Raw genomic sequence first — 21225 nt, forward strand, 5'->3', positions numbered from 1 at the left:
GAAGTAGGAGAAGAAGAAGGAGAAGGAGAAGAAAAAGAAGAAGAAGAAGAAGAAGAAGAAGAAGAAGAAGAAGAAAAACAAGAAGAAAAAGAAAAACAAGACGATGACGACGACGATGAAGAAGAAGAGGAGGAGAAGGAGGAGGAGGAGGAAAAGAAGGGGAGGAGAAGGAGGAGAAGAAACAGGAGAAGTAGAAGAAGAAGAAGAAGGAGAGGAGGAGAAGAAGATGATGATAAGAGGAAAAAGATGAAAGAGGAAGATGAAGAAGGTAAAGAAGAAAAAAGATGAGGAACAAATCATCACCATCAATGATCAAATAGCTATTTTCATCTTCACAGCCTCTAACAACCGCAAACAACCCCCTCCCCCCCACCGATCGCTGCCGTCATCATATCAGTAAGAGCAGTAACACCATCAATATCACCATCACCAGCATCATTTGCAGCAACAGTGTACTTCTCCCCCTACTCCTCGTCATCACCTGACTGGCTCCTGTGGCAGTGGCACGTAAAAAAGCCCCCACTACAGTCTCGGAGTGGTTGACGTTAGGAAGGGCATCCAGCTGTAGAAACTCTGCCAGATCAGATTGGAGCCTGGTGTAGCCATCTGGTCCACTAATCCTCAGTCAAATCGTCCAACCCATGCTAGCATGGAAAGCGGACGTTAAACGATAATGATAATGATGATGATATATATGAGTATGTGTCTTTTCCCCACCACCACCACTTGCCAACAGGTGTTGGTTTGTTTACGTCCCCATAACCTACCAGTTCAGCAGAAGACACTGACAGAATAAGTATCAAGCTTAAAAACGAAAATTAAGTACTCGGGGTTGATTCATTCCAGTAAAAACTCTTCAAGGTGGTGCCCCAGCATGGCCAAAGTCTAACGATTGTAAACGAGTAAAAGACAAATTCTAAGGTGGCTGGGTAGATATTTTAATTAGTGACTCACCTGGGGGTATTTTACAGACAGTTGCTGGGTGCCATCCGTACCGCTGGTTACAGTTTGGACTCTGGACAAAAACGGCGCTCTCGCTGAGGCATTCTGCAAACACTTCCCCTCCAATGTAATACAACCTCACACCTCGACCTGACAATAAAAAAAAAACAACAAATCATTTATTTATATATATATATATATATATGTGTGTAGTCGCAGGGGTGGCTGTGTGGTAAGTAGCTTGCTAACCAACCACATGGTTCCGGGTTCAGTCCCACTGCGTGGCACCTTGGGCAAGTGTCTTCTACTATAGCCTCGGGCCGGCCAAAGCCTTGTGAGTGGATTTGGCAGACGGAAACTGAAAGAAGCCCGTCGTATATATGTATAGATATATATATATGTGTGTGTGTGTGTGTGTGTGTGTGTGTGTGTGTGTGTGTGTGTGTGTGTATGCTTGTGTGTCAGTGTTTGTCCCCCACACGATCGCTTGACAACTGATGCTGGTGTGTTTACGTCCCCGTAACTTAGCAGTTCGGCAAAAAGAGACCGATAGAATAAGTACTAGGCTTGGGTCAATTTGCTCGACTAAAGGCAGTGCTCCAGCATGGCCGCAGCCAAGTGACTGAAAAGAGTAAAAGAGTATATGCCAGTGGGTGTAACCGGTCCACACACACAAACAGCAAAACCACACACACACACAAACACCACACATACATACAAACAGCAAAACTACACACAAACAGCACAGCCATACACACAAACCCACCCATATCCCAAAGGTCCCTTCGTCCCTTCTTTGCAAACCCCAGCTGAGTGATTGCTCCTTTACCAATATGTCTTCTGGTCATCTCCACCTGTTGTGTTCTATTAATGTTGGACAGCAGACCAAGACAGAAGCGCTCGGAGTTGGAAGGATCGGTGAAGCCATCGACGGTGAGAGACGGCTGCGAGGCATGAAAAGTCTCGCCTACTCTGGTATTGAGTTCGTAGTAGGCAATCGAACACCAGAAATCTGGCTCTCGATATGTCACAGGCTGAGCATCTGCAAAAAAAAAAAAAAGAAAAACAGACAAAATGAGAACAAGGAAAAAAAGAAACAAAAAGAAAAAGAAGAAAAAAATTTACAGGTTTGACCATGGCCGAGGGGTCAAGGTGCCTCCTTTGCAACCGAGCATTTTCTGGTTCAGTCCCTGCAGCACAATGCCGCCACGGGTGCTGTAGGAGACCCTGCACCAAACCCAGGCCTCGTCATCATTTAACATCCATTGTCCATGTTGGTATGGGTTGGACAGTTTGACCAAGGCTGGTAAACTGGAAGGCTGCACCAGGCTCCAGTTCGATTTGGCAGGGTTTTCTATGGCTGGATGCCCTTCCTAATGCCAACCACTCCGAGAGTGTAATGGATGCTTTTATGTGCCACTAACACGGGTGCCATTTGCAAGACATGAATATATGCTAGCATGGGTCAGTCAAATCGTCCAACCCATGCTAGCATGGAAAACGGACGTTAAACGATCGTTCAACGTCTGTTGTCTATGCTGGCATGGGTTGGACAGTTTGACTGAGACAGGTAAACTGGAAGGCTGCACCAGGCTCCAGTCCGATTTGGCAGGGTTTTCTATGGCCGGATGCCTTTCCAAAAGCCAACCATTCCAAGAGTGTAAATGGGTGATATTATGTGCCACTGCCATGGGTGCTAGTTGCGTGATGTCAGCATCTGTGATTTCACTTGCCTTGATGGATCGTCTTCTTCTCAAGCACAGCTGGTTCCCAGATCAGAAAAGCAGCAATGTATTCTTTATCAAGACAGATAAAACAGCAAGAGATGACGGCAACAATGATGATGACGATGAAGAAGAAAAAGGAGTAGGAGGAGGGAGTAGCAGACACTCGCATCTATTAAGCAATATCATGCAAATATCCAAGCAATGACATACAGGAGTTATTTCCCTTGCCTTGCCTAATCATTCGTTTGGCGGGAGGGGGGGTTGATGTGAACAACCTGTTTTTGTTTTTCACTCATATATATTATAATATATATATATATATATAAATATATATATATATAATTATGTGTATTCTTCTATCTTAATGAATAAAAATTCTTCTGATAGAATAAATGGGTTAATAGAAACCAATGTAGCAAAGAACACAAAATATCTGTGGTTTTAGTTCCTGTTTTTAAGGCAGGAACTCCTTGAAATTTTGGGTATTTGAGTATATTTAAGAATTTAAGGAATGGAGAAAACGCATGTTATAATTGCATACTTTATTCCTACATATGTTTCAAAGGATTACAACCTGTGTGATCCATAGGGATCTGTGATATTAAAATTGTAACCTTTTCTCCATTCCTTAAATTCTTAAATATATATATATATATATATATATATATATATATATATGTATGCTTATACATATATATATATATATATATATATATATATGTATATATATATATATATGTATGCTTATACATATATATATATATATATATATATATATATATATGTATATATATATATATATGTATGCTTATACATATATATATATATATATATATATATATATATGTATGCTTATACATATATATATATATATATATACATATATATATATATATGTATAAGCATACATATATATATATATATATATATATATATATATATATGGCGAGCTTGTTTCAGTTTCTGTCCACCAAAAACTCCACTCACAAGGCTTTGGTCAGCCCAAGGCTATAGTAGAAGACACATACCCAAGGTGCCACTGAACCCGGAACCATGTGGTTGGGAAGCAGCACCTAATATTTTCTACACATACACACAAATATCATCATCATCATCATCATCATCATCGATTAACATCCGCTTTCCATGCTAGCATGGGTTGGATGATTCAACTGAGGACTGGCGAACCCTTTCCTCTACGGCATGTCAGTTTTGAAGGAATTCTTGATTCATGAGATTATCTCCTGATCACAATTCCCATTCCTTAATTATGACACAAGTGGAAGAACCTGGTTTAGTGGTGCCGCACTAATGATCGTAAGATTGTGGTTTCAATTCCTGGACCAGGTGATGCGTTGAGTCCTTGAACAAGACACTTCATTTCAGCTGGCAAAGGTGAGTATTCCTGTGACGGACCGGTGTCCCACCTAGCAGGGGAGATATTATGCCATGGAAACTATAAAATGGGCCTAGAAGTCTTATATAACTCAGAAAGGGCCTTCATTCCATTTAACGAATCGTGATACATCCTCTCCAGAGGCAGACATATTTTTAAGAAATCAAGAATTTATGTTTTATGCTATTTATACACACACACACACACACACACATAAGGGTGGCTGTGTGGTAAGTAGCTTGCTTACCAACCAAATGGTTCCGGGTACAGTTCCACTGTGTGGCACCTTGGGCAAGTGTCTTCTACTATAGCCTCGGGCCGACCAAATCCTTGTGAGTGGATTTGGTTGAAGGAAACTGAAAGAAGCTTGTTGTGTGTGTCTGTGTGTCTTAGTGTCTGTGTTTGTCCCGCAACACTGCTTGACAACCGGTGGTGGTGTGTCTACATCCCTGTAACTTAGTGGTTCAGCAAAAATGAATGATAGACTAAGTACTAGAGTTTTAAAAAATAAAACCTAGGGTCGATTTGTTTGACTAAAACCGTCCAAGGTGGTGCCCCAGCAGAGCCGCAGTCAAATCACAGAAACAAGATACACACACACACACACACATTTCATCCACCTCAGCAACAAATCTATGTCTACAACTGCACCTGTCTGTCTATGTGTGTGTGTGTATATATATATGTGTGTGTGTGTGTGTGTGTGTGTGTGTGCATGTATACACATACATACACATACTCGCTCTCTGATATACACATGGACAGACACGTGATACTGTTAACATAGTAACCAACTCACGTTCATATACAGCCAGCATTTTAAAGGCAGAACCTACACACAAGTACATACACACATATATATATTTACATATATATATATATATGTGTGTGTGTGTACATACACACATGCATGTGCTTATACATATATGTAGCTATGGACCTGCCCACACACACTTACATATATTATGTATATATAGATAGATAGATGTGTGAGTGTATGTATGTTTATATACACATATATACACACATACACGCATACATATATATATACATATATATACATATATATATATGCATATATATATACAAACACACACATTACAGCTGCTCAGATATTTTACATGGTGACAAGTCTCAGACAATACCACGACGACCACCAACACAAGCAGACGACACCACTAGCAGACTACTACTACTACTACTAGTAGTAGTAGTAGTAGTAGTAGTATGACTTGCAGACAAATCCATCTTCATCACAACTTAACAGTTGCAGTAATATAGTTCTAGATACACAAAAGAAAATCTGCACACAAGGCAGGGTGGCCACATGTGGAACATCTGATCCACAAGTCCGTTAGTTCAAAGCTGGCCTAAGACTAAACCATATTCAAATCAAAGACATTCGATAACGTAGTCCTAAGTACAGAAAACCTGAACTAAAGACGAGATGGTCAAGGCTGGACTGCCTCTGATTAATGGTCTGCTGGTCGAGATCATGGACTCTCCTGTCGTAGACAACAGATGAGGATTCCACAATATCTTGTTGAACAGCCTGTACGGGTGGTTGGATTATACAGTGGTTCGCAACCATTTAGGGATACACTTTGGTTTCTAGTTTGCTCTACTGGACCAGCATGACCACTCAATGTATATAAAAGAAATTTTGCTGGTTTTGTAGGGTAAAAGGGTGAAGACCCCTTCGGTCATGAAGGGCCATGGGATTGCACCTAGAAGGTTCCTTTCCGAGGCACAAGTCTCGGCAAGGAAGACCAGTAATCGCCCATGCATACCAGCCTCCCCCTCTCGACACCATTACATGTACATAGGGTAAAGGGTAAAGACCCCCTTCGGTCATAAATGACCATGGGATTGCACCTAGAATGTTCCCCTTCAGAGGAACAAGTCGAGCCAAGGTTGTTTCAGGAAGACCAGTAATCGCCCATGCATACCAACCTCTCCTCCACACCATTATATGTACATAGGGTAAAGGGTAAAGACCCCCTTCGGTCAAGGATGACCATGGGATTGCACCTAGAAAGTTCCCTTCTAAGGTACAAGTCCAGGCAAGGTTATTCATGGAAGACCAGCAGTTGCCCATGCATACCAGCCTCCCTTCTCCGTGCCATCAATGTTGTCCAAGGGGCCGATACAGCTTGGCACCAGTGACACCAGGATTACTCAGCCACTTGCACATTAATTTCACGAGCAGGCTGTTCCGTTGATCGGACCAATTGGAACCCTCGTCGTCATAACCGACAGAGTTCCAGTTAACACCCTAAGCACTAGACCACGTGCCCTCGTGGTTTTAGAGCTAAGCTGGGGCCAAACAATACCAACAGACAAACAGACAGACAAATATGTAATAAGCAGCCTTACCTATAGGGGGACTTGGAGACAAATCAACGCCATCTGTAGGAAAGAGGAAGAAACAGTTTGTCAGTTTGTAATAATAATAAAGACCAGACTGGATAAATACATGATATTAAGTATTGCTGAGGTCAGTTTTCAATGGAAGGGAGAACCAACCAAGCACTGAATGTTGCCTCAATCACCTATAACCCCCCCCCCTGCCGCCTTCAAAATGTGTGGCCCCTTGCGTCAGTGGGGAAAATCTGTGATAGAATGGAAAGAGTTGTCAAAGCATCTGAAAGGAAATGTGATTTTAGTTTTAGTTCCGGATCTTTCTCTGTATTTTAAGTTTCAAATCCTCCTGGAGTCGACTCGTTCCGTCAGCAAACAACAGACAGAAAGAGAGATGGTCTCTATACGGGAGAGGGGAGAGAGAGGGGGAGGAAGAGAGAGAGATTACGAGTGATTGAGTCAACACAACATAAATCCTTTCTTTTCTCCTCAGACGCATAAACAGAAATACGATCACACACATAAACCGAGAGAAAAAGGGGAAGAGAGAGAGAGCGGGAGAGACAAACAGACAGACAAAGAAGTAGGGAGAGACAAGGAGACAAACAGAGAAAAGCAGAGAGTGAAAGCGGGAAGGAGGGGGAAAGAGAGAGGAAGAGTGAAAATAGGGTTAACCTCCAAAGGACATCTGCTAATTTCAGGGATACAAAACTGTGATGCAGATGCCATATTTCTGTGTCCATCATAACCTTCGACCAGAGGAGGTCAGTCGCTTCCCCTTGCTGGTCTGGCATCCACAGACTAGTTTCAGGGTATTTGCCCCTTATCAATGTAGAGAAGCCGAACCCAGCAGGCGTCATGGAGGTGCAACAGCCCAGTGGTTAGGGCAGCAAACTTGCAGTCATAGGATCATGGGTTCAATTCCCAGACCATGCGTTGTGAGTGTTTATTGAGCGAAAACACCTAAAAGCTCCACGAGGCTCCGGCAGGGGATGGTGGCGAACCCTGCTCTACTCTTTCACCACAACTTTCTCTCACTCTTACTTCCTGTTTCTGTTGTGTCTGTAATTCAAAGGGTCAGCCTTGTCACACTGTGTCACGCTGAATATCCCCGAGAACTACGTTAAGGGTACACGTGTCTGTGGAGTGCTCAGCCACTTGCACGTTAATTTCACCAACTGGAACCCTCGACGTCGTAAGTGACGGAGTGCCAACAACATATATATATATATATATGCATATATGGGTACGGACATCACCAACTGTGTATACAACATGAAATACATAAACAAATGAGTTAATTACACAAACAAGGAGAGAAAAAAAATGGAAAACAGGGCAAGTAACATAAAGAACGACCCTTCATCAGTTATCAGTCTGTCTGTCTACTTCTCATTTCGAGCATTGAACGACAATATGCGTCTTCAAAGATAGTTGCTCCCATAAGTTCTAAAATAAAATTTAGGATTTATGGAGGGTCAAAGTTCGGAACAAAAACAACACAGTGGAGACATACAAGGAAACTGAACGAAAACAAACAAGGAGGGTCATTAGACCAGAACGAGAGGAAAATAGTGAATGCTGGGAGAAATATCTTCTTTGAAAAGACAAAAGATATAAATATATATATATATATACATGCATATTTACACACAGAAACATATATGTACACACATAAATATATTTAAATATACACACACACACACACACACACACGACAAGCCTCCACACTGACTCCATCTACGAAATCCACTCACAAGGATTGAGTCGACTCAGGGCTAAACACACACAGTAGTAGCAGCAGATAGGTGGAGAATGAAACAGTTATGATAATTGGTTGTTTTGTTTCACTGTCCACACACTCTTTCTGTCTCCCCCCTCCCCCCTCCCCTTCTGTCACCCTCTTTCTTTCTTAGTTGGCCTATCTGTCTCTCTCAGTCAGCCTGTCTGACACTCTCTTTGTCTTTCTGACTATTTCCCTCTCTCTCTCTCTCTCTAAGTCTCTCTCTATCTAAGTCAACAGCCCCCCCCCTCTCTTTCTCTTTCTCTCTTTCTCTCTCTCTGCATTAGTCTTTATATCTATCTACATATGTCTAATTATCAAACCACTCTTTCTTAGCCCATCTGCCCCTCTCTCTCTCTCTCTCTCTCTCTCTCTCTCTCTTGGCCTACCCATTTCTCTCACACCCTCTCTCTTTTGGCCTATCGATCTGTCTTTCTCTCTCTCTATTACTTGATTTCTCTCTCTCCCTCCCTCCCTCCCTCCTATCTTTCTCTTGCTCTCTCTTTCTCCCTCCCTCCCTTCTATCTTTCTCTTGCTTTCTCTCTCTCTCTCTCTCTACATTATTTATCAAAATAAGCCCCTCATCTATCTATCTATCTATCTATCTATCTATCTACCCATCTCTCTTTACCCCCCCCCCGCCTCCCCAACCAACCAACATACCAATCTTGCCGTTGGTCAACCTAACCAGCCATTCCGCTATCAAAACAGTTGGTATCAGCTGGCTTGCTCGTTTAGCAGGCAATTAAAACATTCTACAGACAATCGCACCTGCCCACCGAAGAAAATTTTTCACTCTTCACAATGTTATGGCGTCTGTGAGTTTAACCATTCACCATTTACCATTTTAAATGGCTGCATTATGCCAAAATATTCTACCTGTCTTATGTCCAGACAGGCCAGATCCAATCTCTTACACCTACCCTACAATGTCGTTATAAAAATAAACAATCACATTATGGAAATCTCAAAGCTATAATCCAGGATTAATTCAAAACAATGTAAATAAATAAGCATTGCATTGGACAGGGTAACATGAATGCTAAAGGGTTAAAATAGGGACCACATTAACTAGTGAGGGAGCTTGTTTAGTCACATGACCTTATACAACGTAACAGCCAAATCTCCCCTCAACAAATTCCCTACTCTCTTTAACCCTTTAACATGTAAACCAGCCATATTGGGCCCAAATATTTTGCTTCATGTTCAAACAGGCCAAATCCAGCCTCTCACACCTACCCTACAATGCCATTCTAAAATTGAACAATCACATCATTGAAATCTCAAAACAATGAATAAATAAAGATTACATTTGACAAGGTAATCTGAATGGTAAAGGGTTAAAATAGGGACCACATGAACCAATGAGGGAGCTACTATGTAGTTACTTGACCTTACACAATGTAACAGCCAAATCTCCCACCAACAAACTCCCTACTCTCTTTAACCCTTTAACATGTAAACCAGTCATATCTGGCCCCAACGATCTCCTTGCTTTGTATTCAAACTGGCCAAACTGTCCAGATCTCACTCAAAACTCCCTCACTCACACTCAACACTCCCTCACTCTCACTCATCCGAGTGTTACAGGTCATACTTACCCATTCCTTGGTTGTCTGTAGTGTCACCATCCTCACTAATGTAGCCCGGAGGTGGAGTTTCTAAAAGTAGAAAAAAAAAAAAAAAGAATTGTTAACCCTTTTGTTACCAACCTGGCTCCCAGCTGGCCGGAAAATTTCTGTGCCAGTGCTCCCTGACTGGCTCCTGTACCAGTGGCATGTGAAAACCACCCACTGCACTGTCAGAGCGGTTGGCATTAGGAAGGGAATCCAGCTGTAGAAACATCGCCAGGTCAGATTGGAGCCTCCTGGTTTGCCAGTCCTCAGTCAAACCATCCAACCTAGCTGAAGCTACCCAACTGAACCCATTGATACTTAAATATGAATTTCAGCACAAATCTCGTTATTACATTCGTTAAAACACTTGATTTCTCTTTGTAAATAGTCGAGTTACAATATCCGACATTGTTTGATGCAATATCTGAGCTGTGCGAATTTTGGGAGATTTTTTCCCACATTTTTTTCTTTTGGCTACAGCAAATATTCTGCTCAATACCACAATGTCTTGAGACAGTACCAGGCAGTGGCTCTCATGGCTTCTGATCTTAACTGATTGGAAGTGTTATCATGTACATTGTTTTTGTCTTGGTATAAAAAGATGGGCAAATACAGCAAATATTCTGCTTAATATCACAGATTTGCTTGTCAGTTGTTTGACCTTAACCAGTTGAGCATGTCCCTTGGTGGCTGACGATATGTGCATCTCTGATCATGAGCAGAAGTAGTGGGGGAGTATCATGTGTTGAGAGGAATTCTTTGGGGTTTGAATAATTTGCCCCTGGAAACATGGGTGTTTTGCTCAACATCCTTAAACAAACCTTATTCAGGGACCTTTTGAGCAGGATGGGTTACTCGACCTGAAGAAAATTCTAACTGGGCCCCACCTGCAAGGTCATGCGCTGTTTATCTTGATATGAGATCACCATATCGCACACATATGGTTGTGAAGCATGTGCCTGGTGTACCCTTATCAGACGGGTAGTCATGATGGGTATACTGGGCTTCGTATATTTTACCCCAGTGTCACTTTGATGGCATGCACTGCTCTCTCACTCAATAATAATAATAATAATAATAATAATAATAATAATAACAATAATAATAATAATAATAATGAGCAGAATACACAAACCTGGTATATTGAATGTATTTTCATCAACTCCAGCCGGGAAGTCTGTGTTTGGTACTGTTGTTGCATAGTCAGTCAGTGGCGGGAAGTTCTCCCTGGCGGGAATCTCATTGGGTTGGTGTCGAGGTACCAGAACCGGAGGAAGGACTGAAATAGTTGTGGACACAGTGAGAAAACGTGTGTGAGGACAAGAATGGTGGTGGTGGTGGTGGTAGTAGTGGCAATGGTTGTGGTGATAGTAGTGTGGTGATGATGGTGGTGATGGTTGTGGTGGTGTTAGCAGTGGCAATGGTTGTGGTGGTGGTGGTAGTAGTGTGGTGATGATGGTGATGGCAGTGGTGGTAGCAATGATAGTGCTGGTGGCAACGGTTGTGGTGGTGTTAGCGGTAGCAATGGTTGTGGTGGTGGTGGTGGTGGTGGTGTTAGTGGTAGCAATGGTTGTTGTAGTGGTGGTAGCGTTGTTTATGGTGGTAATAATGATAGTGATAGTCCTCATCATCGTCATTGTCGTGGTGATGGAGGTAGTGTTGGTAGTAATGGCTGGCCGAGAAGAGGAACAGAGTTTAAAGGTAAGTGGGAGGAGAACGTGACATAGAAAGATGCAACTAGGTGGTGGTGGTGGTGAGAGGACTGTGAGAAAGAGAGACAGACAGATAGAGAGTATGAAGGAGAGAGAAGAGAATGTGTGAGAGAGAGAGAGAAGTGTGTGAGAAAAGAGAAAGCAACACTGATTGAAACAAGTAAACAAGCAAAAGGGTTTCTAATCCCAGCCAAGACACTCACCTGGGGCCTCCACTCTGGTATAGTGGTATGGATTCACACAAACTTCTTCACGTTTCAAATGGTATGCGTATTCACAGTTCTCAACAGCCCTCAATTCCTGATGGTTTTGTAGATCTGGCCACCGCCACAGACGGCAATAAATCACGTGTGGATGGCCTTTACGGTGTGAAACTTGCAATCGACCATCTAAAGAGCTAGAAATGTCCAAAAAAAATAAAAAGAAAGGAAAAAAAGAAAAGAAAAAGAAAAATTAAGACTTGAATAATTTCATGATCAAATTTCTAACAAAATATGCTGATCAAAATATGCTGGACATGGTTGCGCGGTTGAGAAGTTTGCTGCCTAACCACGTGGGTTCCAGGTTCAGTCCCACTGTATGGCACACCCTGAGCAAAATCATCAATGTTTAACAGGGGTTGGTCAGGCAGAAGTCTGCACCAGATGTCTGTGACTGTTTCGGCAGGGTTTTTACGGCTGGATGCCCTTTCTAACACCAACCCAGGAGAATGAAGCAGCTAGACTGCACCGGACTTGTGTGTCTGTTTTGGCAGTATATCCATATACTTTGACTTCTAAGTCTGTACCTGTGTAATTGATAAGTTTATAAAGCTAGGAATTTTTTAGTGGTATTGTTTGGCTAAACTGACCACTCATCACAACGATATCAAATTACAACCTTAATCTAGATTTCAACGAGTGGTCCAGCTAAGATATTATCTATGACCACTACAATTTCATCCAAGCCATCATCCTGTTCTCAACTCTATAGTATTATATCTCTTCTTCTACTTTGTATTTTTATTTCTTTTGTTACTTTATTCCAGTTTTGCTAAATCTTATTTACTCTTTCACTCTTTTACTTGTTTCAGTCATTTGACTGTGGCCATGCTGGAGCACCGCCTTTAGTTGAATCAGATCGACCCCAGGACTTATTCTTTGTAAGCCTAGTACTTATTCTATCGGTCTCTTTATGCCGAACCGCTACAGGGACGTAAACACACCAGCATCGGTTGTCAAGCGATGTTAGGGAGGACAAACACAGACACACAAACATATACACACACACACACACACATATATATATATATATATATATATATATATATATATATACATATATACGACGGGCTTCTTTCAGTTTCCGTCTACCAAATCCACTCACAAGGCTTTGGTCAGCCCGAGGCTATAGTAGAAGACACTTGCCCAAGGTGCCACACAGTGGGACTGAACCCGAGACCATGTAGTTGGTAAGCAAGCTACTTACCACACAGCCACTCCTGCACCTATTTATATATGTATCTAACTTTATTATCCTTATTTTTACTTTTATTTTAACTTCTATTACTTTTATTTTTTACTTTTCACTTTATTTTTTACCTTTTATCCTCTCTTTCTATCTTATACACGCTAGTTAAATATAAACTCAATCCAATCTATATAACATTCACTCTGTGCTGAATTGTGGTACAGTATGGGCAGATTTCGAAATCCAACGAACCCTTATGCAGATATACCTTTTCAAAGGGACAAACCTATTATAATGGGTAATACTAAGTGTACTTTTTCTTTTTCTTCTATGATGTAATCTTTGGACTAACAATGTTTGAGGCTGAGGAGAGCTTTACACCATCTTTTATATCAACAATATACCTATACTGATGTAATGACAGATTGTTTATAAAGCTTGAAACACGTGTACCGCGATATCCTTTGAGAAGATAATCTGGATGCTAAAGGGACAGACTTCAACAAATCGTCTCTCGCCTTTAGAATGGAAATCTCATGAACCAATGAGGGAGGTTTTTATGCGCCTGCTTGACCTGCTCAAGATAACAGCCTAATCAGCCCCTCTCTACAAACTACTGTCTTGTAGTATAGGGGAGATATATTTAAAATCCTAAGGGGATGGTTAACTGTGTGAAAGAGTTTGTAGTTGTTACGGTAACGACATTAATACAAAGGACAGCAACAAAAGAACGATAATGACAACATAACAAGGACAACGACAGCAACAACACTCGTGACACTAACAACAGGAACAACATCTACAGTAACAACACAACGACAGCTACAACAACATCAATAACAAAAAATAACATTTACAGTAACACGACAGATACAACAACATCCATAATCACAAAAAATAACATTTACAGTAACACAACGACAGCTACATCAATAATAACAAAAAATAACATTTACAGTAACACAACGACAGCTACAACAACTACAACAACACCCACAATAACAAAAAATAACACAAGTCACAACACCAACAGTAACCATAAAAGGAATCAAAATTTCTGTGATTCTTTAACAAAGCCATTAAAAATGGTCAGTCTTCAAGTGTGGCATTTCTTGGGCCACCAACAGAAGCCGTCGGAGACTGGCACCTGACCTTCGTAATCAATGAACCTTTTTGTCGATTCTAAGTGGAATTGAAAGATGTTTTTTTTTTTTACTATATTTCACGGTGTGAAGCTGTGGCTTTAATGCAGGATGACTTCTTCAAACATCATGGTTTCATGTTGTTGCGAGTTCGTAATAAACCAACCAACATCACGTGTGAAGGTGCATGGCTGAGTGGTTAGGGTATTTAGCACATGAGTGTGAAGTCGTGAGTTCATATGTTATTGTTGGCACTCCGTCGCTTACGACGTCGAGGGTTCCAGTTGATCTGATCAATGGAACAGCCTGCTCGGGGAATTAACGTGCAAGTGGCTGAGCACTCCACAGACACGTGTACCCTTAACATAGTTCTCGGGGATATTCAGCGTGACACAGTGTAACAAGGTTGACCCTTTGAATTACAGGCACAACAGAAACAAGAAGAAAGAGTGAGAGAAAGTTGTGGTGGAAGAGTACAGCAGGATTCGCCACAACCCCCTGCCGGAGCCTCGTGGAGCTTTAGGTGTTTTCGCTCAATAAACACTCACAACGCCCGGTCTGGGAATCGAAACTGCGATCCTATGACTGCGAGTCCGCTGCCCTAACCACTGGGCCATTGCGCCTCCACATGAGTTCATATAAGATGAAGACAAATATCTGTCGAATGTAAATAATGTACATAATTCCTCATCTCTTGAATATAGAACTGAATTATTTTTATATACAATTCCTAATATTTAATTATAAAAACAGGATATTTTTCTCTACCATGGTCGTAAAACAGGAATTAAAGAGGCCAATAGGTGATAAATGGTGCAGAACCAGTTTTATGAAGAAACAAACAACACTAGTTCATTCAGCAAGGCTTGTATTTACAAAGGGGCACATCTGTAGCCTCCCCCTCCAACTGACTTTGTTTCCTCATAACTTACAGAATGGATATTTTTGGAATAAAATTTCTACAAATAGGCTTCCGATTCTGTAGATCAGTGTTCCGCCTTTTCACAGTGGTTCCCAACATTTTTATTCAAATGAGTTTTCCCCCCCGACCCCTTTTAATATGCTTATTCTAAAGTGTGTGACATCATCATCATCACCATCATCGTTTAACGTTCGTTTTCCATGCTAGCGGGGTCTGGGAAGCCAGGAGGCTGCACCAGGCTCCAATCTGATCTGGTAACGTTTCTACAGCTGGATGCCCTTCCTAACGCCAACCACTCCGTGAGTGTAGTGGGTGCTTTTTACGTGCCACCAGCACAGGAGCCAGAGGAGCTGGCATTGGCCACGTTCGGATGGTGCTATTTACGTGCCACCGGCACAGAAGCCAGTCAGGGCAGCGCTCTATATGTGTATATATATATATATATATATATATATATATATACATGAAATTTTGAATTTAGTTCATAGACCCCGCCAATAATACTTTTGCGGACCACCAGAGGTCTGCGGACATCCCAGGTTGGGAAACACTGGTATAGATAATGATGATATTGGAATTTTGTTGTGGAAAACTTTTTTTAGGGGCGGAGAGAAGAGTCAACCTCGGTGGAATTTGAACTCAGAACATAAAGACAAACAAAATACCGCTAAGCATTTCGCCCGGCGTGCTAACGATTCTGCCAGCTCACAACCTTTACACACACACACACACACACACACACACACACATATATATTTATAGACCCAGAGAAGTCAGCTAACAACACTTTTTTCCTGAGGAAGGGATCCTAACCCTGAAAATATTGAAATACCAGGTAAAAACCATCAGCCTTGTATTATTTGTGCAGCTTGAATTCTTTTGGCTTTGAAAACAAAAAAAACTGTGATTAAAACATTTATATATATATATATATATACAGGGGCAGGCCAAAAGTCATGCACCAAAGCATTTGCCATTCTTCATTTATATGATGTTGTTATTATTATTATTACTATTTGTTTTGTTCGTCATGCACAAGCACGTGTGTATTCATCATTATTTTATTTATTTCATTTAATTTTAGAAAAACTGAAGCATGTCTTTGACAATTCCAGAGTCTATCGAACCCATTTTGTGCATGACTTTTGGCCCACACTGTGTACATAGCTAAACAAACTGACCCATTTTTTTAAAAGTCTGGCACATATTCTATGGGGCCCTTTTGCAAACTGCTAGTTTACAAGGTCATAAACAAACCAACACCACATGGATGCAGACACAGCCGTGTGGTAAGAAGCTTACTTCCCAGCCACATGGTACCAGGTTCAGTCCCACTGTGTGGCACCTTGGGCAAGTGTCGTCTTCCATTAGCCTCAAGCCGACCAAAGCCTCGTGAGTGGATTTGGCAGACGGAAACTGAAAAGAAGCCCACGTGTGTGCTTATGTCTGTGTTTGTCTCCCACCACCGCTGGACAAATGGTATTGGTGTGCTTACAACTCCATAACTTAGCAGTTCAGCAAAAAAACCCGATAGAACAAGTATCAAGATTAAAAAAAAACAAATACCGGGGTCAGTTTCATTTGACCCAAAATTCTTCCAAGGCAGTGCCCCAGTATGGCCACAATTTAATGACTGAAAAAAAAAAGACAGAAGGTAAAAATATATATATATATATATATATATATATATATATATATACAGGGGTTGGACAAAATAATGAAAACACCAATTTTATTTAGCTGTTTTTTTCTTTTTCTATTGGTCATGTGACAAATTTAAAACTACTCTTGTCTGTGTGTATGTACTTTGTGGGTCTACATATGCGTTGTGTACTTTGTACTTCAAAATATAGTCCTTGGGTCATTTTGCTCATTTTTTTTTTGCATACAGGTGTGGTTGTGTGGTAAGGCGCTTGCTTCCCAACTACGTGGTTCTGGGTTCAGTCCCACTGCATGGTACTTTGGACAAGTGTCTTCTACTACAGCCTCGAGCTGACCAAAGCCTCGTGAGTGGATTTGGTAAACAGAAACTGAAAGAGGCCTGTCGTATACACATATATGTATGTATATGTGTGTGTGTGTGTGTCTGTGTTTGTCCTCCACCATCGCTTGACAACTGATATTGGTGTGTTTACGTGCCCGGTAACTTAGCGGTTTGGCAAAAGAGACTGATAGAATAAGTACTAGGCTTATAAGAAATAAGTTTTGGGGTTGATTTCTTTGACAAAAAAAAAACCCCTTTAAGGCGGTGCTCCAGCATGGCCACAGTCAAATGACTGAAACAAGTAAAAGAATAAAACAAAATAATTGTATTTAACTAAGTTAAAATGTGTGACTTATTTGATTTCCTACGAGGACAAACCGTTTGAGCATGGCTGACCGGTGCTTCAGTCACTGAGGACAACTCTTAAATTGATTGAGGTTTCAATAGATACAATCTGTAGAACAAAAGTGAAAATGAAAGTAAAAACCAGCTCTGGCAAATGGAATTCTAGACAGGAGGAAAATCTAACAGATGTTCCAACCTTCTTCAGGTGTCTTGCGATTTCTCCGAAATGTCTTATCTGAGACAACAGCCTAAAATATATTGTGAAAGCAACAACCAAGATGAAGACACCTCTCCACATTAATACATAATATAAAAATTCCTCACCACAGAAATATAGAATTTTATTCTCCAATGGATACGGAATCGGTATAAGACACCAATGGAGCTTTGAAAGCCTGAGAAATTGAGTCAGTCATATGCACGTGTAACTGTATGATATATGTATATGTCTATTCGTATGTGTGTGTCTACATATATATATATATATATATATATATATCATTATGGCGGTGAGCTGGCAGAATCGTTAGCACGCCGGGCGTAATGCTTAGCGGTATTTCGTTTGCCATTCCGTTCTGAGTTCACATTCCACCAAGGTCGACCTTTGCCTTTCATCCTTTCGGGGTCAATTAAATAAGTACCAGTTACGCACTGGGGTCGATGTAATCGACTTAATCCCTTTGTCTGTCCTTGTTTGTCAAAGTGTAGTAGAATGGTTTTGCTTTGGAATGGTGAAACTAGTTTCTGAAAAAAACTTTTGGGACTTACAACACGTGTGTGTGTGTGTGTGTGTGTGTGTGTGTGTGTGTGTGTATGTATGTAGTATATGCACTTATTTGTGTGTATGCATCTGTATCTATGCAAATATGTGGCTGAGTACATATTAGTATTGATACACGTGTATTCTGTATGCCAGTATGCAACCCCCAAAACACCCTAAAAATACAGCACTTACCAGTAATTTTGAAAGTGTTCAACCCCAGCCAAGCCGCCCCTGCAAATTAAAACAAACTAACAGTTTAAAGTCTTTCTTTAATTAATTAAAACGAATTAGCTTCAGATTCTTGTAGTACATTTTATATATATATATATATATAATGTACTACAAGAATCTGGGTGATTGAAAAGTAGCTCCCAATTTTAAAATACTTACAAATTATTTATTAATTGTAATTTTTTTCTCTCAAAATACGAGTATTTGATTTGTAATTGTATTCCTCATCCTTCGTGAATGGCTGAATGTCCACTTCTCTAGGAGACGGATGGGTCGTTGTTGTCCACATGAGTGGCCAGCCAGGAGTCCCTACTTAACACCCTGTGACTTCTTTCTTTTGGGGTTGGTTAAAGGAACAAGTCTACTGCACCAAACCAAAGACTTTGGAAGAATTTGAAGGGTGAATACAAGAAGTTACATTTTCTTCCATCCCACCAGAGTTCCTGGTGAAATCAGTCGATCCAGATCCTGGACGACTCAAGAAGCTGGTGGCAACATCTGGAGCCCATATCGAATTTTAAATAAAACCTCATACAAAAAGTATTCCTCTAATATCCATTTTTTTGTAAAAATTACAATTAATAAATAATTTAAGTATTTCAAAACAGAGAGTTATTTTTCAATCACCCTGTGAATATATATATATATACATATGTATATATATATCCTGTAAGTAATAATAATGGTATTTTTATCTAAGCTTAAAGCTTATTGCGATCACCATGCAATGACTAACGAAAATCATCTAAATAAAAGGGGCATATAAGCCCTCAACAGAAAAAAGAAGGCTCTCCTATCCGCATGGGAGTCAGCGGCTGATTCGCTGGTGTAAAGGTAACACACTTAGTCGCGTTAACAAAGGGATGTGGTTTTGACTCCCATGCAGATGGGAAAGCCTTGTTTCTTCTGTCGAGGGCTTATGTGCCCCTTTATTAGACTATTTTCCTTAGTCATTGCACGGGGGTCGCCATAAGCTTTAAGCTTATATAAAAATACCATTATTATTACTTACAGGACTTTTTAAAACGGCGCCGTATAAAAAAAACTTTTCATACCGAAAGCATATATATATATATGTATATATATATGAAGTATTATTTATCCACACTTAAAAGTGGGTGTATTAGAACATAAGATATCGTATATTCACCAAGAGAAGATGTCTCATGTGAATACATGTTGCATATAAGCTCTCGTGTCAATTCCTGATGTGGGATAACCTAGCAAAGCTGAAATCCTTGTGTTCTGGTAATCCTGGCAACAACAGCGACGACTGTCTCCCGCGAGCAATGTAAATAAGAGTGCTTGTATGCATTGGAAGTCCTTATGAGAAGTCCTCTCGTGGTAAGTATTGCAGTATTCCGAGTTCTAACACAACAGCCACTTTTAAGTGGAGATGAATATTACCTTATTTGGTAGTGATACTGCTTCTGTTGCAGCTAATTATTTTTTACACACACACACACACACACACACACACACATATATATATATATCAATTTATGTTGCAAGATTCCTGGTGCGAAATTGTGTTGAAACAGATATTGTTGTATTTCGGGAGGGTCATTTCCCTTTTTTCTTTGCTTTGCCAAATAAACACACACATACACACAAAAACAAACATATGCACATATACGTGTGTGTGTGTGTGTGTGTGTGTATTATTCATTCGAAGGTGAGTCAACAAAAGCCACAAACTGGAGACCCTTGCTCCCGGTCAAACAAACAAACAGACAACTGGAAACAAGAAATCTCTCAGGAAAGACTCGAGAGACCTATGACTCATGACTCCTGCAGAATCAGCTAGGAATAAATGAACAATTAGTCCACCTGTTCCGTCAGCAGTGAGGACTTCTTTTGCTTTCCATTTCTGTCGAATACAATTCACACCAGTGACACTGCAATGCGCTACAAGGAAAGGAAATGTCTTCGATTACGACTCAGTTTCGTGTTACCAACTGTGCAAGCATTTTAAACAAGAGAAGCAGTGTAACATTGTCTAAGCAAATATATTTGTGCGCGCACACTGATATGCATTCGGTTTCATCTGGTACTTCGGGTTACAACAACGCTGGGGGAGCAGGTTTCAAATCATATAAGAATCATATTGCATTTTAGAATCGTGTTAAACAGAGAAGTAAGATGTTTGGTCACGGCTCAACATATTTGATTGCATAAAGCACAGAGTGTGCAGTAGATGCACCCCAATTTTAGCAATCCACACCCAGGAGATAAAGTTTTTGGAGCATTAAATCATCATTGAACGTCCGTTTTCCATGCTGGGATAGGGTGACAGTTTCACAGCAGTTGGCAAGGCCGGAAGCCACACTAGGCTCCTGTGTCAGGTTTGCTATGATTTCTATGGCTAGGAGGCACTTCATAACATCAACCAGTTTACAGAGTGTACTGGGTGCTTTTCACATGACACCAACACTGGTGAGGTCGGTTTTGGCTTGGTTTTTACAGCTGGATACCCTTCCTAAAACCAAACACTTTACAGAATGTACTGGGCACTTTTTACATGGCCCCCAGCACCAATGCCTTTTATGAGGCACCAGCAGCCATGTTCTTTTATGTGGCACCAACACCAGTATTTTCTATGAGATACCATCACCAGATATATGATGTGTCTTTGTGTTTCTCCCTCACAACCACTTGACAACTGGTGTTGGTGTGTTTACATCCCTGTAAGTTAGCAGTTCGGCAAAACAACTGACAGAATAAGTACCAGGTTTCTTCGTGATGGTACCACAGCATGGCCACAGTCTAGGGACTGAAACAAGCTGAAGATAAAAGATAGCTTCTGCGAATGGGTGAACCAGCAACTTATCGCAACCCAGATCAAGACGAGG

The 21225-nt window shown here is 40.8% G+C and overlaps 1 protein-coding gene across 2 annotated transcripts in view; it reads right to left on the bottom strand.

The window, feature by feature from the left end:
• The window catches only part of LOC106878050 (SMAD family member 3), a 56148-nt gene that overhangs the window by 3320 nt on the left and 31603 nt on the right, over positions 1-21225 (bottom strand). The window contains exons 2-8 of one of the 2 annotated variants that reach the window (XM_089344253.1): positions 18335-18373; positions 11741-11934; positions 10961-11104; positions 9811-9870; positions 6442-6474; positions 1772-1984; positions 955-1092 (exon numbers count right to left, since the gene is read on the bottom strand). In XM_089344253.1, the coding sequence (XP_089200379.1) occupies positions 955-1092; positions 1772-1984; positions 6442-6474; positions 9811-9870; positions 10961-11104; positions 11741-11934; positions 18335-18373 (821 nt within the window). The remainder of the gene's footprint in view (positions 1-954; positions 1093-1771; positions 1985-6441; positions 6475-9810; positions 9871-10960; positions 11105-11740; positions 11935-18334; positions 18374-21225) is intronic. The other variant, XM_089344254.1, reaches the window with a different exon arrangement.

This window comes from Octopus bimaculoides, chromosome 28 (genome assembly GCF_046866305.1).
Source record: "Octopus bimaculoides isolate indiv1 chromosome 28, ASM4686630v1, whole genome shotgun sequence".
NCBI lineage: Eukaryota > Metazoa > Mollusca > Cephalopoda > Octopoda > Octopodidae > Octopus > Octopus bimaculoides.